The sequence below is a fragment of the Phalacrocorax carbo genome, chromosome 1 (genome assembly GCF_963921805.1).
Source record: "Phalacrocorax carbo chromosome 1, bPhaCar2.1, whole genome shotgun sequence".
Classification (NCBI taxonomy): Eukaryota; Metazoa; Chordata; class Aves; order Suliformes; family Phalacrocoracidae; genus Phalacrocorax; species Phalacrocorax carbo.
In genome coordinates, this window is record NC_087513.1 from 101,338,220 (window position 1) to 101,354,834 (window position 16,615).

The window sequence follows — 16,615 nt, forward strand, 5'->3', positions numbered from 1 at the left end:
CCTAAGACATAGGCCTGTGTTAGCCTAAGTAGGGCCATGGCAAAGCTTTGACAGTATTGCCAATACCTATGGCAGTTCTTTTAGGTGAGGCGCCGATGCCTGTGAGCGTTGGCAGCTCGCAGCAGACAGAGAAAGTCAACCCAGAACCAAAATTAAAATCTCGTAAAATTGCCAGCCATCCCAGTCTTTCTGTTTGGGCAGCTCTACCAAATTCTCATAGGTGAACTGTACATTTGCCTCCTGCATTTATCAACAGCTCCTGAAGCCCCCAGCGAGAACTGTCAGGGAAAAGCAACAGGACATAAGTGCCTAAACACCTTTTCCAATCCAGGCCTAAATAACTAACAAAAGCTATAAATAAAGTCTATCTAAAAAAGTGTCTTAATATCAGATTTATGTAAGTATCAGGTGTTGAAGCATATGCTCTCTACGATACCTAGGAAACCAGTCTTATTTAGCTAAGTTCCCAAAACAACAGAACATTATCAACCTCAGTGCCAACTTATTTACTTGTAATGCAGCTGAGTAGCTGATAGAGACAGGGTAAAACTGTTCCCACAGTGAATCGTTTCCACACCTATATTTCTGCATGGATACCAGTAAGGTAGCCTGTCCAAGTTACAGACCATGAGACAAGATCCAGTCCCTGACCCTCCGCCCCAGCGCAGTGGAACAAGGCACATGCCAGTGCACTTGGAGAGGACACACCTTGTTACTTTTGCAGGTAAGTAACAAATTCATGTGAAAATAGTGCATTTGTTTCAGGGTTAACATGCAGTGCTTAATCTACATACCATCTTTTAGACAGTAAGGTTACTAAGTTCAGACCTGCTTTAGGTATTTGAGGAACTATTGTTATAGGCACTGTTTTCAGCTTAACCCTGCAAGTTCTTTCCATTGTGGGTTTTTACTAGCCAGTCGCTGAAGTTAAGAAAACAGACTAAACCCCATGTATGTCCACAAGCAGTGGGATTTACAAGCCTGGTTTCCAACAGACTTGTGTCCTGCAGTCCAGGTGCCCCAGCAAGATAAACATCCCTTACAGAGTCATCAGCCCTTCCCCCTGTGACTTCTCACTATACCGTATTTCCCCATCTGCTTGGCTGCGCAGAGATGAGACAGACCATGGTTAGGTGCATCGGCTGTGCAACCACAGATTCTTGGAATGGAGGATGATGATTAAAGCCTAAGAGGTACCATTAATTTAAATTTCGTTCTTATCCCAACTGATTGGGATTGCAGGTTTTTATGAGACTGAAAGGAACTTCTCATCTTTAAGATTACTGTTCATCTGTCAAATTTAGCTGAAATCAGTCAAGTGGGTTTTGAAATTACTGGGGAGAAGTTGTATAAACGATAGTGAAAGTCTTATTCTGTGAAGAGGATAATGGCAAGCTTACCAAGTTGGTACAGTGTCTGTCAGGGACTGTAACCAAGTTCTTCTGGTGAACACTCAAAGCTGTTATGTACAGAACTGAGAATTAACAGAGGAAGTACAGGCAGATGGTGTACAGTGATAGCATTTCTGTCACTATCTCTGCTCATCAGATTCAGTTAAAATATTAAATGGGAGCAAAATCAAAAGTGTGGAAGATCCTATGTGGCTTTTGGCAGGCTTACCATGCAAGTATGGGGTCAGCACAAGATCAAGATCCAGATCCACTTTACCGAACTAAACACAGGTATCTCTGGTGTAGACACCCATTGTTGAGGTAGTCTCCTTCAATACTCAAAGCATAGGTCATCAGTATTATCACTGCATTGTGAGTATGATTCATTTAATCTGAAAATGATGTCTGAAGACATGAGGTCCCCATCTAGGATGCCTAAAATGATCACTCACACCCTAAAAGTGACTTTGCCTCTCAAATGGCTAGAAATAGAGCATAGATAACTATCCTGGATGCAGACTTCCCTTGCTGCCTATTGGCAGTGAAGAGTTTAAGAGACATGCTAGCCAGCTGCACTCAATTAAATATAATGTCAGATACTTGCCTGAGCTGCCATCAGTCCTCCTTGTGTTCTTCAGTCAATTATAGTAGCAGATATTTGTGCTTTGCGAGTGCCCATCCAGAATACGTGAGCAGTGGCTGGACTTTCACTGTGCATGCCTCAGCGGATAGGTAGCTAGCATGCTACAAGCCATTGATCAGTTTATCTGACAGCCTTTTTCAGCGGAAAGGTAGAAAGTACCTTTGGCTGTTGTGCAAGCCCCACATTGGGACAGTGGAACAGTAGGCACAGAAGCATAAGAACCTGGCTGAGATGCATCTCACTTATATTTAGATAACCCATTAGTCATCATATTCTCATAAATTACATATTCTTACAGATACTTAAAGTAAGTGGAGTTAAGCGTCTCAGTTCCTTAGAGCCTGGATGTGGGCAGCTGCCTGCATTGTGAAACGCTTCAATACCTTTTTAAATCTGGCCCTAGGCTCCCTTAATAAATACTTAAGATGAATGAGGCTTATCCTCCCGTAGTTACATGTCATCACATGCTTCTTTTGTTGTATTGCTGTGTTGTACGACTTCAACTGTTGTATTGTACACTCCCAGTTACCGCACCCTTCGCTTTTTTCTTCTCTTGCTTAATGTACCTGCCTGTTAGGAGAAACTGGGAAAGGCGGTTTAATTGGGGAAGAAAGTACACAGCTAGGGAAGGAGTTCACAAGCCTCCTCTCTGCCCCTAGGCAGAGAGCAACAAGCCATGTCAAAGCTTACTGGTGATCTGGCTTGTCATTCTGCCTGAGAGGGGAGTGGCAGACCGGAGAAGAAGCACTTTAAAAGAGGCTGAGGAAATGAACCTGTGATGCCACTGTGAGGGAGCCCTTCAGCTAAAGTCAATTACTTACCCAGCAACGTAGAGATTACAAGGAAGAGCACCTTGAGGTGAAACAAAGGAGAGATGAGGAGGATGGCAATGACAAGGCGGTTTGTTTTCAGTGCAAGCAAGTACTAATTTGGTTATGTCCTCAAGGGCTGGATAGAAGAAAACTAAGTCGAGTATTCCAATAGACTTTGTGTGTTTCTTTTTTGTTTAGTAGAAGTTCCTTCATGTTTATGATCAGGCAGGTGTGTTTACCATCTCTGTGCTGATGTCCAGATTCACAGGCATCTCCTAAAGCTGCAAGGTAGTGTTAGGAACAGGAAAAGAATGCTATTCTTCATGAGGCTGGAAAATACTTTTTAAAAACAGTTTTAATGGCTTCCATTAAATACAATGTTTATCTGTGAAAAAGGAAATTCCTCACCTGGAAGCGGAAAAGTCCTTGGGTTTTATTTTTTTATGTGTAAATCTGCATGTAGCACATGTCTCCATAAGTTTAAATACTATTGTTTACGTGTACTCCAATACAACTTGTGATCTCTATATATTATTCAAGTCAAGGGGATGCACAACAATCCCTACTCATGCATATAAATCAGCCAACTGACCCTTGGACTTCATCACAGACTTGCCCTTTCTCATCCTGCCTTGCAGAGCCTGCAGTTTCAGTTCCACTGCTTTTTGACCTGTCTCTTCGTATACCAGTGCTCCTACACCTTCTTCCAGGCTTCAAACAAAGCTATGCATGTGGAAATTGCTTGGATTTTCTACTGCAAATGCTGAAAACCTCACTTCAGCAATAAGACCCACAAGAAGGAAATTCACAAAGTTTAACGTAACTAGAAAAAGTGGATGTGCTCCATGTGCAACAAAGGTGACTTGGGTCATGATTTGATGATTACATAAATTGTGTAGTGCATTGGTATTCATTCTCCTTTTTCATCGTTCTCGCCTTCCACGCTATCCAGATTATAGATGGGAAACTTTTCACAGCAGAAATATGTGTGTTGGGTGAAGCTCTTCTTGCCTGTTTGGTCAGCACTCAAACGGTAATAATCCAGTCTTAAAATACTGGCCTGTAAGAAAGTTTTGGAGAAGGTATAGTAGAGTCCTGCACTGCACTAGAGTAGAGAAACTGCACAGCACATGGCAGTGTGCTGGTGGGATGCCAGAGCTGCCCTGAATGAGCTGCATCAGGATTTCAGCACAGGCTGACTTCTGCTGTACAGCTTTTCACTGCAGTGGTGTGAATAAGCGGTACGGTGTACTTGCTGAATGAAAAGACCCTTAATGGTCATTCTGAGTTTTTTTAAAAAATGTTTACTTTTAATGCAAATTTTCACATTTAAGAGGTTTCCCCTTGCCACTTTGGAATTAAATTTCAGCTAAATTCTGAGGTAGCATATTGAGGAATTAAAAGTCGGAGCATTTTCGTGTAAAAGTGAAGTGACATGTTTCCTTTTTTCCTACTTTTTTTCACTAACCAAATCTGCCAAGACAAATCAGCAATAATAATTTTGATTGATCAGAATCTCAATTTTTTCAGCAAAACAAAATATTCCTCTAATTGTTTCCAGCTCTATTAATTGCCCTTCATTCGGTTTTGATTAAGGCTTACTCAGTAAGGAATGTAAAAGTAGACATGTCACTTTGATTTTCTTATTGCCTTGTAAATGTATAAATGTTTATGTTGAACAAAGGGAGATAAAAGCTTTCTCAATTTCTTTAAATCACAGAATCACAGACTGGTAGGGGTTGGAAGGGACCTCTGGAGATCACCTTGCCCAACCCCCCTGCTTGAGCAGGCACACCCAGAGCAGGGGGCACAGGACCACGTCCAGGTGGGTTTTGAATGTCTCCAGGGAGAGAGACTCCACAACCTCCCTGGGCAGCCTGTGCCCCTGCTCTGGCACCCGCACAGGAAAGGAGTATTTTTCTCATATTGAGGTGGACCTTCCTGTGTTCCAGCTTGTGCCCATTGCCCCTTGGCCTCTCATTGGGCAGTACTGAAAAGAGCCTAGTCCCATTGTAACCAACATAGTAGTGGTTTTGTTATGCATTCTTTGATCTGTATCTTAATCTTTGAAACCAAGGTGATGGAGCAGTTAAAACGCTAACATTATTGCTAAGCTACTACCTAGGTATCCTATCCATTTTAATAATAGGTTGAGGAGTGTTTTAATGTAACTGAAGTAACTGGTTTGTGGTGTGTTTTAGAAACCTTGGTGAAGGGTGTCCTACCATATGTACTTTACATTCCACTTGGGTGCTGTGGAGAAAGAAACAAGTTACATTAGCCGTGCGCATGCACGTAAGAAGGGGGTCAATCTAAGGACACTTGGTACGACCACCAGGGACCACCAGAGACTCTTCTCAGCTTTTAAGGATGCATGCGAAATGACTATGTAAATATGATAATTAGTTCCGGGAAATTTGATGCATATGTATGTAACCAGATGATATAAGTTTTGGTTAACATAATCTGCGGTATGCACATTAGTAGGAGCGATCCCCCGTGCATCCGGCACCGTGAATAAAGAATGCCTGCCTTTTAACATTATATTGGTGTTACAAGGTTTATTCCCAATTTCGGTGACACCATCATCCTGACACCCACCTTTTAGATATTTACAGGTATTGGTGAAATCCCCCCTCAGTCTTCTCTTCTCCAGGCTGAACAAACCCAAGTCTCTCAGCCTTTCCTCATAAGGGAGATGCTCCAGCCCCCTGATCATCTTGGTAGCTCTCCGCTGGACTTGCTCAAGCAGTTGATGTTAATCAAACTAAAATATTATAGACATACTAATTAATAACACAAAAAAAGTAATTCTAAGGCTTAAATTTAGGTGACACCATCCTTATAGTACTACATAGGCTATTTGCCCTCTCTCCTTTTCTGGAGTTCTTTCAGGAATTGGCCCTCTCCTTCCTTCAGCCGTACTTTGAATAGATTCTTTTTTTCTTAGGAAAAAACGCAGCCCCTGAAGAATAAACCCCAGTTTTTAGACGTGCTGACTGTGACTAGCTGGCTGTTGGTGACTTTGAAGAAGTGAAATGTGGTGAGAAGGCAGAAGGAGGAAATCGGCTTGAGTAAATGGCATCTCAGAATGAAACCATGCAGCTTTCCCAAGAGCCAGAAGGACCCCTAACAAGGGAGGAGTGGGAGCCAGAAAGAGATGTCAGGGGTGAGAAATGGGAGAGCATCAGAAGTTGGGCATTAGGGTGACAGCAACAGTCTTGCCTGTTACAGGCCGTGTCTCTTGTACACGGTGTTTGGTTCAGCTGTTCCCTGACTCTGCACTGAAGACATGTTTGGAAAAAACAAAGAAAGATCTCATTTATTGTAGGATTTGAGTCTTCCAATTGGAAGAAGGAAAAATACTTGTGAGGCGAAGCCTTGGGGTTGGGCAGTCTCTTCTCTGCCTCAGGGCTGAATTAACGACCTGTCAGTGAACCCCAGCCTGGTGGAACCAGTTTCTGAGTAACAAAAGCACCAGGAAATGAGTTTTGCTCCATCTCCTAGTACAGACGGTGGTGTTTTTCACCTAAATGCAGGAAAGCATCTGTATCCAGTTGCTATGGGCAATGAGAAAGCTTTCATAGGTGTGTCTGGTATAGAGGGCACGATGTCAAACACAGTCAGAGAGAGCCCTGGGACTATGCAAACATGGCCCTCGCACTGGGTCTTCCAGAGCAGCAAAGGACCCAGGAGTGGCTGCAATAAAACCATGCTAGAAGTGCTTTACCCTGCTGGTTTCCTTCTCGTAGCTGTAAACGAATTTATCCCTGAGAGAACAGAAACCACTACCATGTCACAGGGGAAGAGACTAAAATGCACGCTTAACTAATTAACTGTGCAAGACCACAGAACAACTCAGTGATGGGACTGGGAATGTAGAAAGGTGGGAACTTTGGCTAGAAGCATCCTCCTCTGGTCACTTGGCCACCTCACCTTACCAGGATGCTAACAAGTGCCAAAGGCAGTCTTTGTACTCTTGCTGAAAATGTCTGAAGCTGCTTATGAAGACAGGTGTAGAACCCTGCCTGGCAGCAAGGAAAGAGGGGTGCATGGGAGGGAAAGGCCTGGCTACTGTGAAAATTCCCATCAAACTCCTCTCAGGAGGCGGAAGATGCAGCAGTTCTGTAAGTACAGGCCATTTTGAAGAAGAGACTGGAAGGACCATTTGCTGTGGAGGATCGACTGGATACAGGAAGCTGTTAGAAAAGCTTTTGCCTCTCCTGGGGGGGAGCAGATCCCCATGCTAACTCTCCCATGTTACCCTGTGCAAGTACCTGAATTGCCACCAGCAGATCCCTAGCACAGTGACAACAAAACCTTTTGGGTCCCTACGCTGTTATTTTCTAAGGGACACAATCATTCGCTGCTGTTATAGTCAAGGATCTGGTAGTGCTTAACTTGCAAATGGCTTACTCTTATTGACCTAACGCATGTGGATGTGGTCTTTTCCTGACTAAAAAAGCATATAATCACAATCCATTTGCAACTCAAGGTGGAATCTAAATGTCCTTTGTTCTCTCCCTTGCACATCGCCTTATGGCTCTAATCTGGACAGAGATATGGCAGAATGAGGATCCAAAGCTTGCTAGATGGCAACTTTTCAGCCAAGAACTCTCTGGGGAACACTGACTCAGCCTGGTTCTTTCAGAAGCAAACCTTCACCACCACACACAGCGAGCCCCTCTCAGGGAGAGCATACATCTCTGCCCTCCTCCACTTCCCTACTTACTGGACGACGTTCCTCTTCGCCATAGGAGTGCCTCTGGGCAGCACTCCCTTTCTTGCCTCCTTGCACTCTCTTTAACTGGTTTCAGACTTAGATTTTTTTTTTTTCATATTATTCAGTTTGGTTCCATGAACATCTCCCTCCTCACCCCCCCACCCCCCCCAAAGCCGACACAAACTGTAAGGAGAAAGCAGGTGTTTTTAAGTGTAGGTTCCCAAGGGCATGAAGGTCATTTATGGCAGGGCAGAGGTAAACCTCCAGACCAATTCTGAGAATGACTAAGCCCTGCCACTGGCCAATGTTTGGGTATGATGAATTAAGCATCAAGTCAAATAGAATACAATATACAAGAAACACCTACCCTGCACCCTGCATGCTTCACCAGGGCCCAGAGGGGTTTGTGTTTTATTCAACTCTCACCCATTCCTGTGCTCCACAGGCAGGAGCTACAATTCCTGGATGAAAGGTTTTTAAAATGATATTGTTATATATGTTTTAATGATAATAAAAATATAATATAATAATTGTTATTTATATCAATTATGTAATTACTAAAAAATAATATAATTATTATATAATTATACTAATTTAAAAAAACTAATAGCTATTCTTCTCTTGTTTCTTTCAAGCTCTCTTTGCTTGTCTAGTTTTTTTTTCTTTTCAGGGCATTATATGAGCAAGTTTTGATTCCCTAGCACAAAATGTCACTTCTCTATGGACTTGGATTGAGGCAAGTTATTTGACAGTTTCCTGATCCCTGAAATTTGACAATATCAATTTGTTAGTTTAGCCTGAATCCTTAAGACTGCGGATGCACTTGTATTATCTGTTTATCTGTCTCCCTCTGTACATTTAGAACTGTCAAAGAATGTCAGTCACACTGAAAGAGGGCTCAGGAAAAAAAAAATCTTTATAAACTCCATAGCAATGTATGTCCAGGTAAAGAAGAGGGAAGCGAGGAATGGAGAGGAGAGTGTAGCTCTTAGCCGTTCTGTGCAGCAGCTTTCTACAGTCAATCAGCCACAGCGTACATCACCTCTTGCTCAGTGGGGAATGTCCTGGATGACAGAGTGGGTGTGGGGTTATTGTGGCATGTAAGAAAGCCAAAGAGCTAAAATGTAGAATTCAGATGTTGTTGATTTTGCTGACTGCAGAATTTATTCTCTTCCTAGTTCTGGTGGCTGCTCATGCCCTCACCCTCGAAGCACGTGCCAAGGAAATACAGGTGGCACGAGGGAACAACGTTACTCTCCACTGTCATTTTCAAACTGAGGCTTTTTTTGGCTCAGGAGATGTTGTTTTCTGGAGGAAAATCAATAGTGCACTAAATCAAGTTGCATAAAGAAACATATGATAGGGCATCCAAGAGGGGGGTGGGAGGAGAGATGGAATCAGGACTGTGGGTGGGAATGTGTGTTGGAAGAAAGATTCCTTCAAAAGATCTCAGAACTATGCAAAGAGGAGCTCTGATTCTAGGTGCCATTTATCCCAAACCTACTGCATGATACTAGGCAAGCTGCCATCCTTCTCTTTTCTCTCTCTTGGTCTTGCATCTGTGTATTGAGCATATATCACTGTAGGTACTGTGGGGTTACATCTATTAACATACGTGAAATAGTCAGATACTTTATATAAAAATAGATGCGTATTTTAAGTATATTATGTATATATATTACACATATATATTTATATATACATATCATTGATACTACATGAAAAGTTTTAAGTTGATGATAACAGTACATGGAGAGATTCTTGAGGTCTCCTACATTCACATGGGGTATTGACAGTGGAGAGACCTCTGAAGTTCTCCTTGACTTCTTGGGAATTACTGAAAGAGGAAGCAGCCTTTGGAGATCTCCTTGCAGTAACTGCCAAGGGTTTCTTCTTTGAAGATCCTTGCTGGATGAAAGCGAGGGAGTTTGTGCTATCATAGGGGAATTTGACTGACATGTGGATCCCGGACAAGTCTCATGGTGTCCTGTCATGGAGAGGAAAGGTGAATAAGCCCCAGCAGCAGGAATCAGTTGTTTCTGACTTCAGATGAGGTGGGAGAAGGGGATTCCAGACAGAAACCCAGACCCTTTTGAATTTCTATGTTTTTCTTGGCTTTTTGGCAAACTGGGGCAGCGTAAGGCCCTCTTTTCCAAGCTGCTCTTAAGAGTGGGCTTATCCATTGAGTTACATTGTAGACTCACACAGACGAAACTAAGATTGATCATTTTCCCTCTCTCTCTATCAGGATGATTCTGTCACTAGGTATTTTGATGGACTTGTACAGTGTGGCAAGGGCTATGAAAACCATATACAATTTAGTGGTGATGTAAACAAAGAGAACATCAGTATCACCATCAATGCAGTGACTTGACCATGGAAGACAATGGGACATACGCATGCAACGTTTGTCTGCGGAATGACACCCCCCCCGCCAAGCAGACTGCAACCTTGGCTCTTTTAGTCCTTGGTCAGTGTGATGGAGACAACACCAGATCTATTAGATAAAACACTGTCCTTCCTCCAATATCCACATTGATTTATACAACAGATTTTCTAACAGAAAAAAAACTTTCCAGGAAGTAATCATCCACAATTCCATCTTTGGTCTTTTCCTACTACTATGGAAATAGGTTGGAAGGCTTAGAGCACCCAACTCCCTTAGACACCTGACCATAGAAAATAGTCTTTACAGTTGTATAGTTCACTTTCCTAATAACCCTTGCCTCATTACAGGGCATTCTTCATTCCCCCTGTGGCTTGTCATACTCCAGTTATCAAAGGAGGAGTTACCCAACACTATTAGACACCCCAAAAAGCATCTTAAAATTTCTTCTTGGCTGACCAGTGAGGGAGAAACAAATTACAGACAAGTTCACTCCAGACCCTTTGAGAAGAAGGTGGTAGGTGCAACCAGCCTCTGTTTAGCAAGACTAAAAACCACCAGTGCAGGGGATGGATTGAAACATAGTTCTGACTAATAAATCTCCTTCCTTTCTTCTTCTTTCAGTTGCACTATCCAAGCCAGAATGCAAGATTTTGGGGATAGCAGAATATGGACAATCAATCTGACCTGCACTTCTCATGAGGACTCCCCAAACCCGGACAGACCTGGCAAAGCTTCAATGTACAAAATAAGTACTACAAAAAACAGAAGGAATGGGAAATTCAAATACATGAGGTCTCTGAGCTCTCTGTAGATCAGGGTTGGAAAATATTTTGAAGTGCAAATACAAAAAACACACTTAAGGCTTTTTCTAGCAAGTTCTCTGACCAGGATTTTTGAAATGCTGTCCTTTTGATACAAGACACACTCACGAGTAACTTAGCAGGGGGAAAGGGACTATTACCTGAAGTAGCAACGGTCAGTAAGATTTTCACTTCAGCTCTCACCTGGCAAGAAAGCTGGCTCACTCTGGGAGCAGCCAGAAATAATTACTTCTCAATTGCTGGGTGTAAGGGTGGGATGACATCAAGGTTTCTAACTGGTATGTCTTTATATCCCAGCTCACTCAACAATGACCAGGTCACTTTCTGTGGTGAAGGCAAACAAAAGCTGGCTCTGGAAGCTACTTTCCTTCCAGAGGTGACTCCTCACCTAGAGGAAGGTGGTATCAGAAAGAGTTACACCGTTCCTTCTTTGAGCATAAAAGAGGCTTCTTGTTCTTTAGAACTGTCACATAGGCCCCAGTATTTTAATTGCTTTCATTTTAAGACAGAATTGGGGGGGGGGCGGGGGGGGCAGGGAAGGAGCTGAACTTCCATGAGAGGCCCTTTCCTAGAACTATTTGCACAGGAATCGCAGAATCACAGGTTGGAAGGGACCTCAGGGATCATCTAGTCCATCCTTTCTGGGAAGAGCACAGTCTCGACAAGACGGCCCAGCACCCTGTCCAGCCATATCTTAAAGCCTTATCTTATCCAACGTGGTGGAGTCAACCACTTCCCTGGGGAGATTATTCCAATGGGTGACTGTCCTCACTGTGAAAAATTTCCCTCTGGTGTCCAGTCGGAATCTCCCCAAGAGCAGCTTGTGCCCATTCCCCTTGTCTTCTCCATGTGACTCCGTGTAAAAAGGGAGTCTCCGTCTTCTTTGTAGCTGCCCCTTAAGTGCTGGTACATGGTGATGAGATCCCCTCTGAGCCTCCTTTTCTCAAGGCTGAACAAACCCAGCTCTCCCAGCCTATCCTTGTAAGGCAGCTTCCCAGTCCTTTGATCATCTTGGTGGCCCTTCTCTGGACCCCTTCCAGCCTGGCCACATCCTTTTTGTACAGCGGGGACCAGAACTGCACACAGTACTCCAGGTGTGGCCTGACAAGCGCTGAGTAGTGTGGGATGATGACTTCTTTATCTCTGCTGGCGATGCCCTTTTTGATGCAACCCAGCATCCTGTTGGCAAATGAAATGAGAGTTTGTCTTTGAAGTGTAGCAGTGACGGAGGACTCAGATTTAGTCCTTTAAACAACTTTCTTCCTTGCATGTTCAGCTCCAGGTAGACTATCTGAACCCACCACTTTTCGTTTAAGTTCCCGTAGCATCGCTAAGGAGGGAAACTAAATACGGTCAGACGCGCTAGGCTATTCGACGATCACTCGGCAATTCTTGCACAAATTATGCAAAAGGCGACACGTCACCAGGGACACAAACCTCATTCACCTGAGTGGCCACTAAGCGGTGCCAGCGCACCACGCGTGGCCCTGCGCGTACCGGCGCTCGTCGGTGGCGCAACCGCGCCGTCACCGCAGCGGCTGCCCCCGCCCTGCCCCGCCCCGCCCCGGGCCGGGCGCCCCTTCGGCTCCGTTTCCACCTCGCTTCTCTTTCCACCAGAGCCCCCGCGGCCAAGCAGCGCGCCGACTGTCCCCGCCTGCCCAGGCTGGCCGGACGCCCTCCTGCCGCTCCAGGCGACTGCCTTCCGTGCCGAGCCAGCCCCAGTGCGGCGGCGTGTGCAGAATCCCCTTGGGAGCCGCTCGACATCTGATCGTATCTGACCTGCATTTTTCCCAGTTTGACGCCCCAGTCCAGTACTCTTGATTTAATATAGGAGGATTTACAGTCCGGTAATAGACTGCGACTCTAAGAGCGACAAACATCACACTGCAAAAAGGGGGAAAAAAGAAAAAAAAAAAAAGAAGTAAGCATGGCTAGTATGTAGAGACTGAAAAAAAAAAAGCTTGCTCTTTTACTATCTGACGCTAGGCGCCAGCAGAGGCTAAGTAGAATCCCAGTCCCCCGAGTGGTTTGGGAAGAAGTGAGATCACAGGGGAAAATAAAACAGGAAAGTCACTGAAAAGTATTCAGAGCGGGAAGCTGGACGTTTATCAGTAAATCACAGGTAAAAAGCGTGGAATACACATACGAATGTCAGCTGGAGATGTAACAAATTGCTTGAGCAGACAAAGCTACGCTTTAGCGTCTGGTTCTGAGCTTTCTTGGGTCGGACAGAAAACGTCGGTGTCATAGCAATGCCATGTCACTGCATTTCTTTTCCTTCATTTATTTTCACAGCCTGCATGGCTTCTCTGGGACTAGAAAGACATTTCCCCCACTGCTAAACAACTCAGACCTGAAATCCTAAGAGCTGGCGGATTGAAGAGCTTTTTGTTGTTTTACAAGTTAATTCATCAGATGACCAGTTCTCAAAGCCAGATGCTGCTTTGGGCCATCTTACATTTCTCAGCAAAATCCAATGCAAAAAAAGCTTTTGCTAGGCACACATACCTCTTTACCCTCCACCTACAATTTTCTTTCTAAAAAGAATGTTCAAATGCCACATGTCCCCTGTAATCAAAACAGCACACTTCCGTTTGCCCTCCCACAAATCACACAAAAATGTAGGGACTAGCACGGCAGCTCCTGAGCAAGACAGAGCGACCCATTGGCTTTAATAACCTCTCATCACTCCCACTACCCAGTCGATGTGATCTTTTTGGATTTCAGTAAACCTTTTGATACTGTCTCTCACAGTATCCTCCTGGACAAAATGCCCAGCACACAGCTGCATAAACACATCGTGCAGTGGGCGAGCAACTGGCTGATGGGTCGGGCTCAAAGGGTCATAGTAAATGGGGTTGCATGGGGCTGGTGGCCAGTCACTAGTGGGGTTCCACAGGGATCCATCTTGGGGCTGGCACTCTTTAATCTCTTTTTTAATGACTTGGATGCAGGACTTGAAAGAATACTAATTAAGTTTGCTGATGACACAAAATTGGGAGGACCTGTTGACACTCTCAAGGGCAGAGAGGCCCTGCAGAGGGATCTGGACAGACAGGAGAGCTGGGCAATCACCAACCGTATGGAGTTGAACAAGGGCAAGTGCCAGATTTTACACCTTGGGCACGGCAACCCTGGATGCACATACAGACTGGGGAGCGAGAGGCTGGAGAGCAGCTCTGCAGAGAGGGACCTGTGGGTTCTGGTCGATGGCAAGTTGACCATGAGCCAACAGTGTGCCCTGGCATCCAAGAGGGCCAACCGTGCCCTGGGGTGCATCAAGCTCTGCATCGCAGCCAGCTGAGGGAGGGGATTGTCCTGCTCTGCTCTGTGCTGGGGCGGCCTCACCTTGAGTGCTGTGTGCAGTTTTGGGTGCCACAGTATGTTAAGGATAGAAAGCTACTAGAGAGTGTCCAGAGGAGGGCCACGAAGTTGGTGAAGGGTTTAGAGGAGAAACTGTATGAGGAGTGGCTAAAGTCACTTGGTTTGTTCAGCCTGGAGAAGAAGAGGCTGAGGGCAGACCTCATCGTGGTCTGCAGCTTCCTCACAAGGGGAGGAGGAGGGGCAGGCACTGATCTCTTCTCTCTGGTGACCAACGCCAGGACCCAAGGGAATGGCAGGAATTTGGGCCAGGGGAGGTTTAGGTTGGATATTAGGAAAAGGTTCTTCACCCAGAGGGTGGTAGAGCACTGGAACAGGCTCCCCAGGGAGGCAGTCACAGCACCAAGCCTGACGGTATTCAAGAAGCACTTGGAGAATGCCTTCAGATACATGGTGTGAATTTTGGGTTGTCCTGTGCAGGGCCAGGAGTTGGACTTGGTGATCCTTGTGGGTCCCTTCCAACTCAGGGCATTCTATGATTCTATGATACCCTGGGCTAGAATTGAAGGGCTGCTGTCACCACTTCCTGCCCTGCTTTAATTCTTTGCTTTTTTGGACCAGATTTGTGTTTAGCAACAGGGGAACAGACAACTCTGAAGAACATCTCAGCGGATACTTCTGGTTTTACATCTTCATTTCAACCAACATTGCAGGAAAGGAATTTTGCAAGATGACAGTCAGCGTTGTACTGCATAAGAGACGGGGTTGTTTACTGGAAGAGCAGTACCAGAGAAAGTATCCTAGCTAAGTGGCAAAGGACTAACGGAGGCAATGCAGACAGAAGTATAAAATTCTTGTTCCTTTCGAAAAAATAGCACTTTTTTTTATGTTTAAGATGCATTCTCTGCATTGGTTTACATGCTTATAGGGCACTCACTAACTCATAGGATTAGTTCACAGATGACAAAAAAGCGTGCAGAGTGAGATAGGCTTGAGCCCCCAAAGTCTGAAACCAAACCGTATTGACAAAGTACAGCAGTTGTTCAGTTCCGGGGCCCCCTCCCTATCACTGTCTAATTGCTCCTGCAGGCTTATCAGCTACACAGTACAGAATTAATTCCAGTTACTATAGTCAAATAAATGTGGCTTCTACTCAGCCTGGATCTGGCAGTGAGATTTGACATCTGGTGGTGGGATCTGAAGTCCAGTGATCATGCTGATTGCATTTAGTATCATTCTTACTGCAAATGGGTAATTCTTTTCTTCCTTTACAGTGTCCATGAACATAGTTCTTTACGCTGGCATAATGGTGGGACCATTGCTGCACTTACAGTTATCGGTATTTTAGCCTATTGCTGCTGCTGTTGGGTGGACAAAGACAGGAACTATGACATGACGTAAGTACCTTTTCTCTAGAAAAGTGAATGGAACATATGAAGGGTTCATGTTCTCCCTTTGGCATCAACATACAGAGTGGAAAGCGCAGGAGAAAAGAGAAATCAAGGAAAGTGTGCACTGCTTTCTCCTTTCAGTTTCTACCCTACTGGCTCCCATCTCTTCTCATAGAATATGCCCAGCATTGCCAGACACCTTTGTGGTCTCTGGGGCCGAACAAAAGCATTCAAACCTTGGAACTGAATTAGCAAGCCCAAGTCAGTCAAGGATGCACAGCTACTTGATAAGCAAAGCACAGGCTGTTTCTCATTTTGCTGGGTCCCTATAGCTGTTTCTGTCCTTGCTAGCCTAAATCACCATGAGGCTCTGTATTCAGAATTACCACTCCAAGACAGAAACCTTTTGTTTATTCTTATGATGGAAACAGACCATTGGAAGAAAAGTGGGATGAGAAAAGATACACCAGTCACCCTTTCTCTACATGCATGCTATGGAAAAAAAGGTAGCTTGTGCACCTTTTGCATCACCAGCAAGACTTAATTTATGGAGTTCAGTTTGGTACACTTCCAGGTCAGCTTAGAGCCATCTAAAACCATTCTAATGCAAAACCTCTTCAGTAAAATTTCTAGCTGGTTTTAATCACCACCTCTACTCCTGAACAATGTTTTAGGGGGTGAGAAGCTAGAAACGAACCCTCTAAGGAGATGCCTACGAGGAATTGGAGAGCAGAGGATGATGTTGAAGATGAATGAAGAAGCAGGCCAATGTCATCTTCAGGATTTGCTGAGGCACAGACACCACTGTAGAAAAGAAATCAATCCCTCTTTCTTACTGCAAGAAGGTTTTTCTGAATAATAGAATGAAAGCTAATGGCTCTGCTTCAAGTACTGGGAGACAATATCCTTGTCTCCCTGAAAAGAAGTCCTTAATGTACAATGAGTACTAACACATAACCTCATAGCAGAAAACCGCATGTGAAGTACTGTTTCACCCAGTCATGCAAAAATAACCAGTCTTCTAGACTTCCCACTTGCTGAAAAAAAGAAGGCAGTCAGGTCTATTTGGAGAACAGAGTTGATGCTGTACCCTCAGATCCACAGAAGGTTTCGAGGTCACCAAC

At 44.5% G+C, this 16,615-nt stretch overlaps 1 protein-coding gene across 1 annotated transcript; it reads left to right on the forward strand.

Moving 5' to 3' along the window:
- Positions 1-627: 627 nt before the first annotated feature.
- GPA33 (glycoprotein A33) lies at positions 628-16,247 on the forward strand. Its single transcript, XM_064443189.1, is given in 13 exon segments — positions 628-724; positions 8,748-8,908; positions 9,818-9,937; positions 9,940-10,039; positions 10,580-10,630; positions 10,633-10,671; positions 10,674-10,707; positions 13,131-13,150; positions 14,734-14,778; positions 14,781-14,849; positions 15,372-15,404; positions 15,407-15,497; positions 16,166-16,247. Coding segments are annotated over 13 exon segments (942 nt in total).
- Positions 16,248-16,615: the final 368 nt, after the last annotated feature.